General features: G+C 40.5%; 1 protein-coding gene across 6 annotated transcripts in view; it reads left to right on the forward strand.

Annotated features, from left to right (window-relative positions):
• Positions 1-16,091, forward strand: part of FRMD4B (FERM domain containing 4B) — a 320,596-nt gene that overhangs the window by 215,801 nt on the left and 88,704 nt on the right. For all 6 annotated transcript variants that reach the window (XM_072785429.1, XM_072785430.1, XM_072785431.1 and 3 more), the window contains one exon: positions 7,369-7,453. In XM_072785429.1, coding sequence (XP_072641530.1) covers positions 7,369-7,453 — 85 coding nt within the window. The remainder of the gene's footprint in view (positions 1-7,368; positions 7,454-16,091) is intronic.

Below are 16,091 nucleotides of genomic sequence, written 5' to 3' on the forward strand. Positions count from 1 at the left end.
TTTAAGCACCATAATTCATTGAACCAATTCTCCATTTCCATGTGAGTCCAAACTCCCCCAGGTTGCTGGGGGACTTCTCCAGGCCGGGGGGGGTTGTTATTTGCTGCTGTAAATTATCTTCTGCAAACACATGGGCCTCTTTGGTAATGCAGCCCAGATGTGAGCATTGGAAAAGCTTGATAGTGAGTGAACACGCAAGCATTTAAATCAGAGAGCAGGGCCTTGGCGTGACCTCATTGGAAAAGCTCCCATTCCCTCGGGGGAGGGCAGGCGGAGGTGGCTCAGGCTGGTACCACCCAGCTCCACACAAAGCAGCATTCTCGGGGTCTTTTACTCCCTTATTCTTCTAACTACTTTTTGCTTCCCACTCCCCCATCCATTCTGGTCTTCCCTCTCCTGCCCCTTTTCCTACCCCTTTTTCCAGATCCCCTCTGCTATGCCCGAGACCTAGTGGTCCCTAGGTAAGGGACCACTCAGAGGTCCCCCTAAAGCATTGTCTGTGACACTCAGGGCTGAGGACTCCCTGCATTACTTGGAGAGTTCTATAGAAATATGGAGGGTGGAAGGAAACTGCTACCTTTCTGCCAAAGTTGCTGCAAACATGGAGCCTTTGATGAACTTTGAAAGTGCTTTCAGCACCCTCTGGCCTGGTCCTGGAACACTCAGCCTTTAAAAAGAGTTAAGGAAGTATCATGACTGTAATCTGTGGATCCCCATCATTCCACCTGATTTTTTTTTTTTTTAAGAAAGCCAAATATATGGAATACAACACAACAGGTAAAAACAAACAAAGACTGGTGAAAAAAGAGATTTGTTAATGCAGAAAGATGCCCCCAGTATTCAAGCAGACCACAAAACAACATGTGCAAGATGACTGCACTTATGTAAAACACATGAGTAGGGAAAAAGTTTAAAAGTTAACAGTAGTTAAATCTCTGGGTAGGATGATTCCGGGAATGATTTGTTTTTGTCTTTTTGTTAATCTCTCTACATATATTTTCCTACAATGAACACAGTACTTAAGCATTTTTTTTAAATGCAAGGATTGATTAAAAAAAGAGAGAGAAGTTAGAATGTTTGTGAGTGGCTAACTATGAGTTATTTTAAAATTATCAAAGAGTAGGTAACTTACACAATAAGTAGAGGACCAGAAAGTTTATCTCTTCGAGGAGGAATGTGATCAGAAGCCCAGAGGAATAACTGATTCCTCCTACCTTGGGCAGAGGCTCTTTGAGGCAGATATGTGAGGTCAGCTGGAGCTCTGGGCCACCCACCACACTCCTATCTGAGTGGGTGATATTCCAGAACCTAGAGAATGTGACCGTTGGTTGCCTTAATGTTGACTGTGACCTCCTAAGTGGCATAACCCATTCTTGAACTTCCAGGCCCTTGGCTAGAGGCCTCCATATGGGAGCATCCAACATCCTAATTCATATGAAAGCTCTGGAAAGACACAGAATCCTTTAAAACTCGTGGTCAATCCTGATTCCAGTTTCTTACAGGATTATATTTCTTAGTGTGCTTTCTGATCAAATATCAGACATTGTTTGTGGGAACCGGTTCACTCTCCTCCGTAATCTGTCCTTGGAGTGACATCTAAAGGGTAGAAGCAAAGAATGAGTAATGTGATGAGTGCAAAAAACTGTAGGGTGCAGAAGTTAAAGCTTGGCATTTAGCACAGTTTTTTAATAGTGGCACTACTGACATTTGGAGCAGATAATTTTTCATCGTGAGAAGCTATGCTGGGGTGTAGTTGCAGAACCCCAAGCTTTGGCTGCCCAGATGCCAGTACACCCTCCAAGCTGGGGTGATCAAAAACCATCTTCAACATTGTCAAATGTGTCACACTCCGCCCACTGAAAACCAGTACATAGCATCGCTCCTCGGTTCGAATCCCAGCTCTTCCATTTATTAGCTCTGTGGTTTTTGGCACCCTCTGTGGGCCTATTTTCCTCACGTAAAATGGACCTTGTTGTTGGAGGATTCGGCCTATAAAGATGTATAATGTAAATGTTAACAATCTTTGTGATATAAATGACAGAGTCTGCCTTAATCACATGTTGAATGGGAAAAAAATTCCATAATGTAATATATGGTCTTCGAATGTGGAAGGAAAAAAAAAAACTCCATAACGTGATATATGGTCTTCAAATGTGGAAGGTTTGGGACTGTCTGGCTTCAATCAGACCCGTTCACTTTTGCCCTGGGTGGAAGATCTCATCATCTGTCTCTGTCATTCGTGGTGCCTAACCATCCCCACCCCACCTTTCTTCCCCCTCTTGCCTCCTCCTCAAAACCTGTGTCCCTACTTTGCTCATGGAGGACAAGAGCAGGCTCTTTTGCAATTGCAATGGGAAGAATCAACACTTGGATACTTCTTGTTGCCTGGGGCAGAAGACTTCCTCCCCTTTTGGACAGGTCAAAGGAAGGCCCTTACCCTCCTGGGCCTCCAACCCTTCCCTGGGGAACTCAGAAAGAGCAGCACCATGGCAGTGGAGCAGCAGGGCAGGTTCCTACAGGCTTACCTGGAGGGCCCTCACCCATTCTCCTGGAGATGCCTGGAAATTCCGAAGTGAGGGAGCGTCTTTCTGGCAAGGGAGCACATTGTGGAAGTAAATAGTGCGTTCCTTGGTGAGTTCTCCCAGACTGCACCACTCCCAGAGATGAAAGGAGCATCTGGGATTCCCACAAGCCCTGCATAATAGCTTGGAGAAAGTGCAGTACACTTCAATTACACAGCCGTCTTCAGCGTGCATTTTAACGTGAGACTATGATGTTGCAGGGTCATTACAAGCAATAAGCAGAGATCTCCCTGCTCAGAATGGGGATTGGGATCTGATAGGAATCTCCCTGAGCCCGCAGCTACAGTGAGTGCCAGAAATTACCCACAATGACTGACCAACACCCAGAAGGAGGCCCTCACTGGCTGCCAGTCACAAGCTCAGCATTGTTCGCAATGCAAAGGCAAGGAGCGATTCTTGCTTGAGTCACCGTCTTTGAGGATATCACTGAGACATAAGAAAGGCCTGGAAAATGAAATGTGCTCAGTTGCAAAGAACAAGTTGTAACTGGTCAGAAGGGTTTTTGTTTCACAGCATTTTCCCATTCTGGGCCAAAATGGACACTTGCAGAGCATTTTGTGTCCTTGAAAGAACTTAGGAAAGACACCTGCTAAAGTTTTCAAAAGCTTTGCAGTTCGGTCATTGCCTTTTATTATTTATGTCTCACCAGTAGGAGAAGAAGAAGAAGAAGAACATAGTAATAACACCCACCACTCATTGGCTGCTAAACGACATGCCACCCATGCACTATGCTGAACACATTTAAAATATCTTGCCTATCTGGGATGTGGGGCAGATGAAGAGGGGGAGCACTGAGAGGCCCAACAGTCAGCTCAGGGCCCCAGGACAAGACTCAAACTAGTCTCTCCCCAACTTCATGGTGTTGATCTTTGATGACAATGAGTAAATGCCCCAAGAAGAAAATGTCGGTCACCTACATGTAAGTGAGTGTCGAAGGACGGCCCATTCCAAACAACTCCCAGGTTCAGCTTTTTGACACACACACATTGTCATCAGGCCAACATGCCTACCTCCTCCCCAAGCCATCTTTGTCACATGACTCAAGTGTCATGTTTTGTTAGCGTCGCTAAATGGTTAGGTGAACACCTGTCCCATCAAGAAAGGACAAAGACAGCTAATGGGAAGAGCACACGGATTAGAGATGAAACCTCTCGGAGCAAATTCTCTCCTCAAGAAGTTGCACTGATGAAGATGTAGGAGGTTTGTCTCTGAAACATATACCTACCTAGTCAAAGAGCCTGAACTCATTTCAAGGGTGAAAACTGAGCCGTGGGCTTCAACTTCACAAAATCTTGGTGAAATCATTCACAGTAAGTGTGCAGAAAGGAAACAGTATCCTTGTGCCAAGAAGGGGCTGAAACAAAAGGTCTTTATTTTAGGAGTCTGAGAGAGTTCATTTTATTTCACAAGAAGCCCTAGATTTTGCTTTCACTTCGTGATACATGTTGATAGGTGTGCGCCTGGGGAGCCATTCTCCCAAAGGATGATATGCACTTTTCATACACTCCATAAATATGAAGTCATTACAATGGTCCCCTTGAGGGAGAGATAGGATTCTGCATTGAGAGAGCAGGTAATCAGATGCCTAGGAAGAAAGGGAGAAGGCAACAGGGCAGGTCGCCAGAAAGTAGTGGGAAACAAGATAGGGACCTGTTTACTGGAACTAAGGTATAGTCAGGGTCTTGGGCTTCAGAAACAAGGTGAGCCCAGTTTCTGATACAAAGCTACCTGTTCAGAGTTGGACAAGCCACAGGCTGATTTGGTGCCGAGCCACCCAGCTCCCCGCATGTCGGTTTCTGAAATTCTCGAGGATTAGCAAGAGGACTGGTCTGGCTAATATGCCCTCTCCCTAGAATAGCTTTCCTTCCTTCTCTACCTGGTGAACTCATGCATTCTTTAAAACTCAGCTCAACTGTCCAAGGGGACAGACATTTCGTGTCCTGTGACACTCAGTGCTACGGATTCCAGCTTGGCAGCCTTCTCCCTCTTGTTTCATAAGCTGAGCTCATTGCACCCCTCCCTCTTGGCCACATGGCATTGTGTGCATGTTACATTTCATCGCGATCATTATTATAGGAAAGCATTCTATCGCTTTGGTTTGGAATATGAACTTTGAGGCCTTAGTTCGAATCATGGTTCCAACCACTTCCTACCTGTATGGCTTGGAGAAGATGACTTGACATCTCCATCTCTCTATTTCCTCATCTGTTAAATGGGTTCATAATTCACTACCTGTGGCATCTGGTTATGCTGAAGATTAAATGAAATGATTGTTGAGAACGAAATGAGACAATGCATGAAAAGCACTCAGCGCCTGGCTAACCATAAGCAGGAGCTCAGGAGATTGTAGCTGGCAGACTATTGCTGCTCTTTTCAGGCTGCCAGCCAGAAACCTGCTCCTGTTACCTCAGTTGACAGGGATAAAAGCACTTGTAGGAGCAAAGAAAGCAGGCAAATGCCACCACCACCACCTAGTTAACTAGAAGGTCCTTCAGGATGCAGCCATTGAGTTAGCTGGCCTGGAAGGAAGAGTGCTCAACCCAGAGAGACTCCTTATATGAGCTAAGGAGTGGACAAAGCACGTATGACCCCTCGGAGGGAGTGAGACACAGTCGAGGCAGATGGAGGCCCTAAACAGAAGCCACCAGTCGGAAGAAGAAGGGCAAGCCAGCAGTAGGAGCTGGCAGGGCAGAAGCCAACGAGTCACTGCACTGAGGACCACAAAGCAAGGACGCCCCTGGGCCAGCTGCCACTGCTGCTGGAGGGTTGGGATCTGAGACACAAGCTGTAGCTGCTTCCCCTGGGCCACACAGCATTACATTCCAGAGAATGGGTTTTTATTAACAGCTTAATATTTAGTGAGTGCTTTCCGCATATTATCTCCTTTCGTCCTTTCACAATCCCCCCAAACCTTGAGATAAGTGCAGTCATGACACTCATTTTATTTTTTTTATTTTTTTTTTAATTTTTTTTTTTTCATTTATTTATGATAGTCACACAGAGAGAGAGAGAGAGGCAGAGACACAGGCAGAGGGAGAAGCAGGCTCCATGCACCGGGAGCCTGACGTGGGATTCGATCCCGGGTCTCCAGGATCGTGCCCTGGGCCAAAGGCAGGCGTTAAACCGCTGCGCCACCCAGGGATCCCGACACTCATTTTAGAAGAGGCACAGGGATCCCTGGGTGGCGCAGCGGTTTGACGCCTGCCTTTGGCCCAGGGCGCGATCCTGGAGACCCAGGATCGAGTCCCACGTCGGGCTCCCGGTGCATGGAGCCTGCTTCTCCCTCTGCCTGTGTCTCTGCCTCTCTCTCTCTCTCTCTGTGACTATCATAAATAAATTAAAAAAAAAAAAAAAAAAAAAGAAGAGGCACAAAGCCGATGAACTTGCCCAAGGCCACACAGCTAATAAGTGATGGAGGAGGGGACTCCCTATCTCCATCTTTCTGATTCTAGAGCCTGTTCCCTGCCAGCCCCACATTTCCCTCCCTGTGTGAGTCCTTTACTTTCCTTTGTCATAAAGTAGATCATCATCATCATCGATCTTCATGAATCTCACTTCTGAAATAAACCCTTGTAAGGAAATATATAGAGGACTCCATCTCTTTCTGGAACTCCCCTTGATGATTCAACATTAGAGGTGGAATTCTTCAAATGGCTTTGCCATCTCTGTGATAAAATTATCCGCAGCCCTTTTCAGTTTCTTTTATTTATCCAACTTTCTGTCGTCGTTGGGGGGGAAGGGAGAACAAACGCCCAACGCCTGTCATAATGGTGCAGAGCTAAGGTCAGGCTCCCCAGCCACATGAGCCCTGGTTGATCTTAACTCTCACCAATCAGAGAGCAGGTTTCTCTTCCAGGACCTGAGCTGAGCTGTGTGCTGTCTTGGGGCATTAGGTCTCTTCATGCATTATTCATCAAGGAAGGCTCTAACACTTAAGAAAAACTTCTGTGCGTGGGCTGGCCCACTCACCCACCCAGAGCCCAGCGTTCACAGGCCAGCCTCATCATTACAGGGGTTCAAAAACAGACAGTTGTGAAGGACTCTCCTCCCCTCCTTACATGGGGCTGTCAGAACTCTCCTTAGAGCAGGAACCTGCCATCGGTGGCCTCACAAACAGAAAGAGCAAAAGCCCAGAAAAGGAAGTGGAGGGAGGCCTCAAATACTCTGATTTACATGAAAAAAAGTCCAAGGTTAAGTGCTCCTAAGGGCTTGGCTTCCAGCCAAGAGAAAATCCTGGCTTGGAAGGATGCCAGGGAAGGAGCAGTGTGCGATTGAAATTTGCCTGGTAGGGGGGGGCAAGGTGGGCTTGGGGACCTCACAACCCACTTCAACTTGGAAAACCAGAGCAGACCTCAGGGTTCCATTATGTAGTTCTTACTCAGGCGACTTCTACTTTCAACCGTCAAAGCTCACCTGGGCTTTGTTTTGAAGCTGTCCGAGGTATAACGAGCTCCCAGAACATGTGTCAAAGAATGATCAACACAGATAAAGCTGGGTTTGCAGTTGGGTACCATTTTGGATTTCTGTTGAATTCACCATCCAACACACAAATACTGTCTGTTAAGAGATTTTATCCGCATATACGCCTATGTCCATAGGCACATATATGTACATACCTGTAGCCATACCTATGTGTTATCTATTTGTTATAAAAGGCAAAAAAAGCACAACCATTTCCTAGTTCCTCAAAATCCCCTCTGCTTTTGGGGACGCTAGATGAGGACATGACATCATGCTGAGTGAGGGAAAGAAATCTGAAGAAACAAACTTCTGTATTATTTTTCAGGTTTTACATTGAGAGCATATCGTTTTTAAAGGATAAAACCACCGTGGAGCTGTTTTTCCTGAATGCAAAGTCCTGTGTACACAAGGTAATGTACCCCACTTGTTATGTTCAGTGAATGATTCCAGAATAGAGAAATGGTGTTGCCTATATTTTCGTGTTCAAAGAAAATAGCCATAATCTTTTCTACTGATATTTCCTACCCTGCCATTAAAAAAAAAATTAAAATTTACACAAAAGGCAGCTCTTCTCAAATTCTGACTGTGAAAGACAGCCATCTGCAGGGGACTCATGCTCAGAGACAATTACCACTACCTTAAATGCCCCTAATACTCCACACAGAATAATCCAGAAATACACAAAGATGGATCCATCAGATTGTGATTGAAACCTCAGAAAAGTCATGCTGGAAATTTTGCATACTCTATTAAATAAGATTTCCATAATTCAAAACCAATCTTATTTAGGGGTCTCTGCTCGGAGCCATGTGTTTTAAAGCCATGTCTCAGTTATCTGTGGTGAGGGACTAGTTTTTTGTTTTATTGTTTTTTATTTGTATCCAATCTATGAAGGACACATTGCTTTTGTAAAATTCAGTTAACATGAATTGCCAGAAAAATGATCCCATGCCTGGATGTCAAATTGCAATAAAGCATTCTCAATTTTGATCTTACCTCCTTGCAGACAATGATTGCTTTCAAGGCCCCCACTCTGACCTCCTCAAACCACACCCTTGGCCAGAACAGGGAGTCTGTGAACCCATATATGCACATCTAGACCAAACTTCTCCATTCTAGGTTACAGTCTCAGCATTCAGGATCGCAGAGCCCATGCCCACTTCCAAGGCCAATGGGGTCCCTTGCTGTCCAGATACATCACCCTAAATCTGAGAGGTGACCAGGGTGCCTGGCCTAGAAAGACAAGGGGACAGGCTCTATATGGGTTAGGGAGCCTACACGGGTACATTTCCCCTAGGCCCCCAAAATGTTAAGGGTGGCTTACTGCACACACACACAGTTTTAATTGATAGAAGACTCAGACGGAGCAGAGTTTTTGTTGGATTTTTTAAAAAACAACTATATTGAGAAATAAGTGACTATACATATTTGAAGTGTACAGTCTTATAAGTTTTAACATATCTTAGCCATGAAATGATCACCAAAATCAAGGTAGCCATGAAATGATCGCCAAAATCAAGGTAGTGAATATGCCCAGCAACTACACATCTGCTTTTTCTCACAAAGGAGCAATTCACATTTTCTAGAGTTGTATATAGATGGAATCATACAATAGATAATGTGTCTTCTTTCTTTTTTTTTTTTTTAAGATTTTATTTATTTATTTGAGAGAGAGAGAGAGAGCAAGTGGTGGGGGAAGGGGCAACGGGAGAGGGAAAACAGACTCCCTCATAAGTAGGGAGCCCGATGCGGGGTTCAATCCCAGGACCCCTGAAATCATGACCTGAGCTGAAGGCAGATGCTTAACCAACTGAGCCACTCAAGAGCCCCATCATTTTGTCTTCTTTCAATGAGTATGATTATTTTGAGATTCATCTGTGTTGTTATGTGTATCAATGGCCCATTCCTTTTTATTGCTGAAATATTCCATTGTATGGATGTACCTTAAATTGTTTTTCAATTCTCCCGTGGGTTTTTTTCCTAGCTTTACTGAGATACAATTAACATATTACACTCTGTAAATTTAAGGAGTATAATAGGATGATCTGATACACATGTATGTTACAAAATGATCCATTCACTTGTTAACGGACATTTGGGTTGTGCCAATTTGCGGACTTTTACAAGTAAAAACACAATGAACATTCATGTACAAGTCATTGCATATACACATACTCTCTTTTTTCTTGGGTAAATACGTAGGAGCAGAATGGCCAGATCTTATGGTAGCTTAACTTTTTAAGGTACTGTTACACTGTTTTCCAAAGTGGTTTTCAAAAATCAGTTGTCCATATATGCATGAGTTTATTTCTGGACCCTGTATTTTGTTTCATTGATCTATTTGTCAACCTTTTTTGTCAATAACATACTGTTTTGATTACTATAGCTTTAGAATGTGTCTTGAAATCAGAACAAACTGTAGCATTTTTCTTTTTCAACGTTTTGTAATTATTTTGTTTTTTGCATTTCCATATAAATTTTAGAATCAACTTATCAATTAAAAAAAAAGAAACAGAGCAACAACAACAACAAAAAAAAACCTGATGAGATTTTCATTAGGATTGCACTGATTCTATAGGCCAATGTAGAATTGACAACCTAGCAATACGGAGTTGGCAGACCCATGACACAGGGTATACATCTCCATTTACTTCGGTCATCTTTAATTTCTCTCAGCGGTGTTTTTTTGTTTTTGTTTTTGTTTTCGTTTTTGTTTTTCTCAGCAGTTTATAGATTTTAGCATACAGGTCTTTTGTCAGATTTGTCCCTAACTTCCATATTTATATTATTTGATACAATTGTAAATGGTATCTTTATGAATGGAATCTTTATTTCAATTTCTGAGCGTTTAATTCTAGTATATAGTAATATGATTGATTTTTGTATATTGCTCTTGAATCCTGCAACATTCCTAAACTCACTTATCATTTTTGGTAGCTTTTTTTGTAGATTCCATCAGGTTTTTTTTATGGGTGTTCGTGGCATCCACTAATAAAGATAGTTTTACTTCCTTTCTAGTCTGCCTGCTTTTTTATTAGTTGTCAAATTTATAGATGTAGTTGTTTAAAATATTTCCTCACCACCCTCCTAATGTAGTCTATAGAGCTGTTACCTCTTTTGATCCTGATATTAATATTTGGTGGCTTTCTCTTTTTTTTCTAATCAGTCTGCTTAGAAGTTGATCACTCTTGAGCTTCTAAAGAACCAGTTTTTGGTTTCAGTGACTTTGTTGTTTTTCTGGTTTCTACTTCACTGACTTCTGCTATGATCTTTATTATCTTTATCTTTTATCTTTATTATTTACTTTTTTCCCTTTTCTTTGGGTTTCATTGGTTCTTCTTATTCTAGTTCCTTAAGATAGAAACTAAGATCACTGTTTAAGGATGCTCTTTTCAAATACAGGCATTTAGTATATACAGTTTCTCCCTAAGAAATTGTTATCTATTTGTTATAGTATCCCACAAATTCTGATATGTTGTAGTATCCCACAAATTCTGATATGTTGTGTTTTCATTTTTATTTACTTCAAAATATTTCCAAATTCCTCTTTTATATATCTTCAGTGAATCAATTCAGTGATTGTCCTTTAGAATAGTGCAGTTTGGTTTCCAAATATTTGGGGATTTTTAGAGATCTTTCTGTTATTTATTTCTAATATAACCCCACTGTGGTCAGAGGAGTTAAATCTTTTTAAATTTATTGAGACTTGTTTTATGACCCAGAATATGTCCCATCTTGACAAATGATCCGTGTACACTTGAGAAGAATGTGTATTCTGCTGTCACTGGGTAGAGTGTTCTGTGAATTTTATCATTGCTTTTGATTATGAGGTATATTAGTTTAACTTTCTTTATGGTTCTTGTGATTAATGTTTATTGAGGATCTTGGACTTTGAGCTTATAGTTTAATCAGTTTGGAAATATCTTAGCCATTTTTTTTAGAAGGAATCAAGATATCTGCTTTGTTTTAAAGATTTTATTTATTTATTCATGAGAGGGCAGCCCGGATGGCTCAGTGGCTTAGTGCCGCCTTCAGCCCAGGGCTTGATCCTGGGGGCCCGGGATCAGGTCCTGCGTCAGGCTCCTTGCATGGAGCCTGTTTCTCCCTCTGCCTGTGTCTCTGCCTCTCTGTGTGTGTGTCTCTCACAAATAAATAAAATCTTTAGAAAAAATATTTATTCATGAGAGATAACACAGAGAGAGGCAGAAACACAGGCAGAGGGAGAAACATGCTTCCTATGGGGAGCCAGTTGTGGGACTCGATCCCAGGACCCCGGGATCAGGACCTGAGCCAAAGGCAGATGCTCAACTACTGAGCCACCCAGGCATTCCATCTTAGCCATTTTTTTTAAAGATTTTATTTATTTCTTAGAGAGAGAGAGAGAGCAAAGCAGGGTTTGGGGGGGAGAGAGAGAGAAAAGCAGACATCCCACTGTAGTCAGAGAACACACTTTGTATGAATTAAATCCTTTTTAATTTATTGAGACTTGTTTCATGACCCAGAATATACCATAGTTTTAATTAGGTTGACTTGGTTGGTAATGTTGTTGAAGTCTACTGTATTTTGCTGATTGTCTCTCTACTTCTTATATCAGTTATTGACAGAGGAGTATTGAAATCTGTGGCTATTACTATGGATGTTTCTGTTTCTTTTTGCAAGTTCACCTAATTAACATATCAGTTTTGTTTCATGCATTTCAAAGTTCTGTTATTAGGGCATAAACATTTAAAATTGCTATGCCCTCTTGATTATCATTATAAAATGATCCTCTTTATCCTGGTAATATTCTCTTTTCTGAAGTCTGCTTTGTTTGATATTAATGTAATCACTTCGGGTTTCTTCTATTATTTGTGTTATCATGGTAAATCTTTTCTCATCCTTTTAAACTACTTGTATCTGTATATTTGAAGTGCATTTTTTGTAGACAACACTATGTTGTCATCTTGATTTTTTAATGCATTTTGGCGATCTCTGTATCTTAACTGGTTATATATACTATTTACATGTAGTATGATTTTTGACATGGTTAAGTTTAAGTCTGTCATCTTCCTATTTGTTTTCTGTTTGTCCCATCTGTTATTTTTTTCCTTTCCCTGCCTGCTTTTGGGTTTATTGTGTATTGTATGATTCCATTTTACCCTTTTGTTGGATTATTTGCTATAACTCTCTGTTTTGTTATTTTCATTGTTGCTTTAGGGTTTATAGTATACATCTTTTTTTTAAAGATTTATTTATTTATTATTTGAGAGAGAAAGTGAGTCGGGGGGGGGAAGGGCAAAGGCAGAGGGGAAGAAAGAATCTCGAGCAGACTCCTTGCTGAGGGCAGAGCCCAACAAGGTGCTTGGTCCCACGACCCTGAAATCATGACCTGAGCTGAAATCAAGAGTCTGAAGCTTAACTGACTGAGTCACCCAGGCACCCATAAAGCATACATCTTTAACTTATTACATCTACCTTCAAGTGACATAAGATAATTTCACATGTAACACAAGAATCTTACAATAATATATTTACCTCTCCCCCCCCATCAGCCTTTATGCTATCAGTTCCATACATTTCACTTTTTGATATGTTATAGATGCACATGACATTGTTGGTTTTGTATAAACATTTGATACTTCTGTCTGCTTTTTAAGATTTTCTTTTTATCAGCCCTTTTTATTATGAGGTATTATGGTATAGTTTTTCTTCATGGTTCTTGTTTTTGGTGTTTATTGAGCATCTTGAGTTTGTGAGCTTTTAGTTTTCATCAATTTTGGAAATAGCTCAGCCATTTTTTCTTCAAATATTTTTTCCTGTTCCCACCCATGCCTCCTTTCCAAACTCTAATTACACATATACTGAGCAATCTCAAATTATCCCACAGCCCAATGATGCTCTTATTTAGTTACTTTTGTGTGTATGCTTTATTTTGGATAGTTTCTATTACTCTGTATTCAATTTATATCTTTTCTTTTGCAATCTAATCTGCCATTGGTCTCATCGAGTATATTGATATTTTATCTTTACAAGTTTGATTTGGATCTTTTTTATATCTTGTATGTGGCTACTTAATTTTTTGAACATACAATTCAAACAGTTACAACAATTTTTTCAAAGCCTTTCTCTACTTATTCTAATATCTATGTCAGTTCTGATAGGTGTTAACTGATTCATTTTTCTCCTTATTATAGGTCATGTTTTCCTGTCTGTTTTGCATGCCTGATAATATTTGAATAAATGCTGAACATTGTTTAATTTAACTTTTTTGCCTGCTGTATATTTTTATATTCCTATAAATATTCTTGACACTTGTTTTGGAATAAAATTTAATTACTTAGATGCATTTTGACTTTTCTTAAGTCTTAGTTTTATTATTTGTTGGGCTGGCCTAGTGCAGTGCTCACTCTAGAACAAATTATTCCCTGTTACTGAGGCAAGACCTTCCTAAGTACTCTACTCAATGCCTCATGAATTATGAGTTATTTCTGTGAGAACCAGCTCTGTGTGAAGACCAGGTACTCTTTCCTTTCATCTTCTTGGATAGTTCTTTCCCCAGGCTTGGGCAGTCTCCTTCCATGCATGCAATAATCAGTATTTTACATATCTCAGGATTCTCTCTGTGCAGCTCTCCTTTCTCTGGCACTCTGTTCTGAAAACTCTATCCATTTTGGTCTCCCCAGCCTCTCAGCTATGTCTCCTCAACTCAGAAAGTCCAATGTGCTTCATCTGTGTAACACCTTCACAACCTAGAAACATTCTCATGGCAGTAAGGAGGTACAGTCATAGGGTTTACTGCCCTTTGTTGCCTTTGTTGCCTTTTATTCAGTATTTTTTTTTTATTCAGTGTTTTGAAAACTTTGTTTCATATTGATTGGCTCATTTCTCAGGTTTTTTTCAGATGAGAAGGTAAATCCAGTCCCTGTTAATCCATCTTGGCTAGAAGCAGAAGTATTCAAATCAGAGTTTTTGGTTAATTCTATGGGAAAAGTGAAAGTCTTCAGCACCAAAGACTTTATTATAGCCTCTCTTTATTGAGACTTAAGCTTCCTTAAGAACTCCAAGAGTTGACTGATAAGTAGATACCTATATAGCAAATGTAGCATTTACTGAGTCAGGAGAAAATATTTCATAAACCACCGTTGGTCATCTCCTATGTGGAGAAATACAATTACCCTTTGTTATATTTTCTACTACCTAGCTGGCCATGGTCCAATGAAACAGTTTCCTTGATTGTTTCTTTGCTCGGTTGTTATGTAAAGAAAGATAAAATGCAAATTTTAACTCATATTTCTCTAGTAGCTTTGTAGGCTAAATTCTGTTGGTCTTGAGGAAGTACTGAAAAGTAGAGTTCTTTTAACTTCTACTCCATCTTATGAATGTCAGTTCTTGAGATATCTTCTCTAAGTAGGAGTGTTTCATGACTTGTCAAAGAATTCAGAACTTTTACAAAAATATAGGAGTTAGGCACTATGACCTAAGAATATTATTTCAATAATTTTTTAAAATTCAGTTGTAAGAATTTAGAGTTGAATATTTTCTGTCTAAGCAGTACGCAGATGGCTAGTAACAATCCCAAGAGATGTTATAGTATCTGGGAAATGATAAGATAACAGGATCAAGTAGCCGTGTGGTAAAGCAGCTTTCAAGTAATTTCTTAAGACATATAATTTAAGAACATCGCACATAAGAAATATCATCTGAATCACAGACACAGGAGTAAATAAGTTTTATGAGAACATAGTCTCGTCTATAGAACACACGTAGGTGGGTTACTGATTGGCACAAGTCAGTCACTGCTGTGATGATAGCTGCTGTTAATTCAGGGCTCAACGCTGGATATGAGAGTGAACGGGGCTTCCTTCCATATCATGCCGAGGACATTCTTCCCACCAGTGATATGTCCAGCACCTCTAATTATCAACTACCCACACTTCTTTCTCCCCACCAAACAGTTGTCCCCGTCTGCCGGCTCCTTCCTTCCACTGAGGACAGAAACATACCGGCAAGGAAAAGGGAGCTCTTATTTGTAAATACTGACAAAGCCACAGTATCTCTTTGCATGCTTGGTTAGTAAGAAATAGGACTTGTGATAAAGTTTCATACGGTCACTGAAGCTCTGCATAGCTATGTAAATGTGGATTTATATTTTAAAAAATCACCTCTGGGGCAGCCCTGGTGGCCCAGCAGTTTGGCACCGCCTTGGGCCCAGGGTGTGATCCTGGAGACTGGGGATCGAGTTCCATGTCGGGCTCCCTGCATGGAGCCTGCTTCTCTCCCTCTCCCTCTGCCTGTGTCTCTGCCTCTCTCTCTGTCATGAATAAATGAATGAATGAATGAATGAATAAATAAATAAATAAATAAATAAATAAATAAATAAATAAATAAAATCTTTATTAAAAAAATCACCTCTGTGAGTATGTCATTTGAAGCACTGGGTGGTTCCCAGTCGTTTTGTAAATATCATTGTCCATATTGTATAGTGAAGAAGCCATTGGTAGCTTTGTGTTGAAAGAAATATTGGGCCTCACTTTTGAGTTTGGATATCCTGGGAGATTCTGAAAAAAAGGACAGAAATTTTTCATTTTTATTTCAAAGCAAAACCCCAGGTACACAGTGTGGTAATGATTGGGCATTCAAAAATTGTTGTAGACTAAGTCAATAAATGAATGGATGTTGTCGATGATGAAAGCTTGAATCCCAAGAAGTCAAGAGATAAACAAACAGCTGTCTGTTGTATCATTTGACTAGCATTAACTATGAAATGTTTATAAAACTTACTGAGAAATTAAACATCCAAAATGCTAAAAAATTTCATTTTCCAAGTATTACTGAATATCACTTAGCAGTGCTATGGTAACTCTAATGATAATTTTCAGCAAAATGAGTAAAAATGATTCCATAAGGGAGAAAATTTAATGTATAATCTAATATTTTATTTTAAAAAGTTAAAACCTATTGGACTTTGCTCTCTTTATTTTAGTATCAATTAAATACCAATATTAATCTTACAGAAAACTAGTTCTGGTAGACTTCAATTATGAAGCCATTGGTATATAGGCCAAAGTC

The sequence above is a fragment of the Canis lupus genome, chromosome 19, assembly GCF_048164855.1.
Source record: "Canis lupus baileyi chromosome 19, mCanLup2.hap1, whole genome shotgun sequence".
NCBI classification, from domain to species: Eukaryota; Metazoa; Chordata; class Mammalia; order Carnivora; family Canidae; genus Canis; species Canis lupus.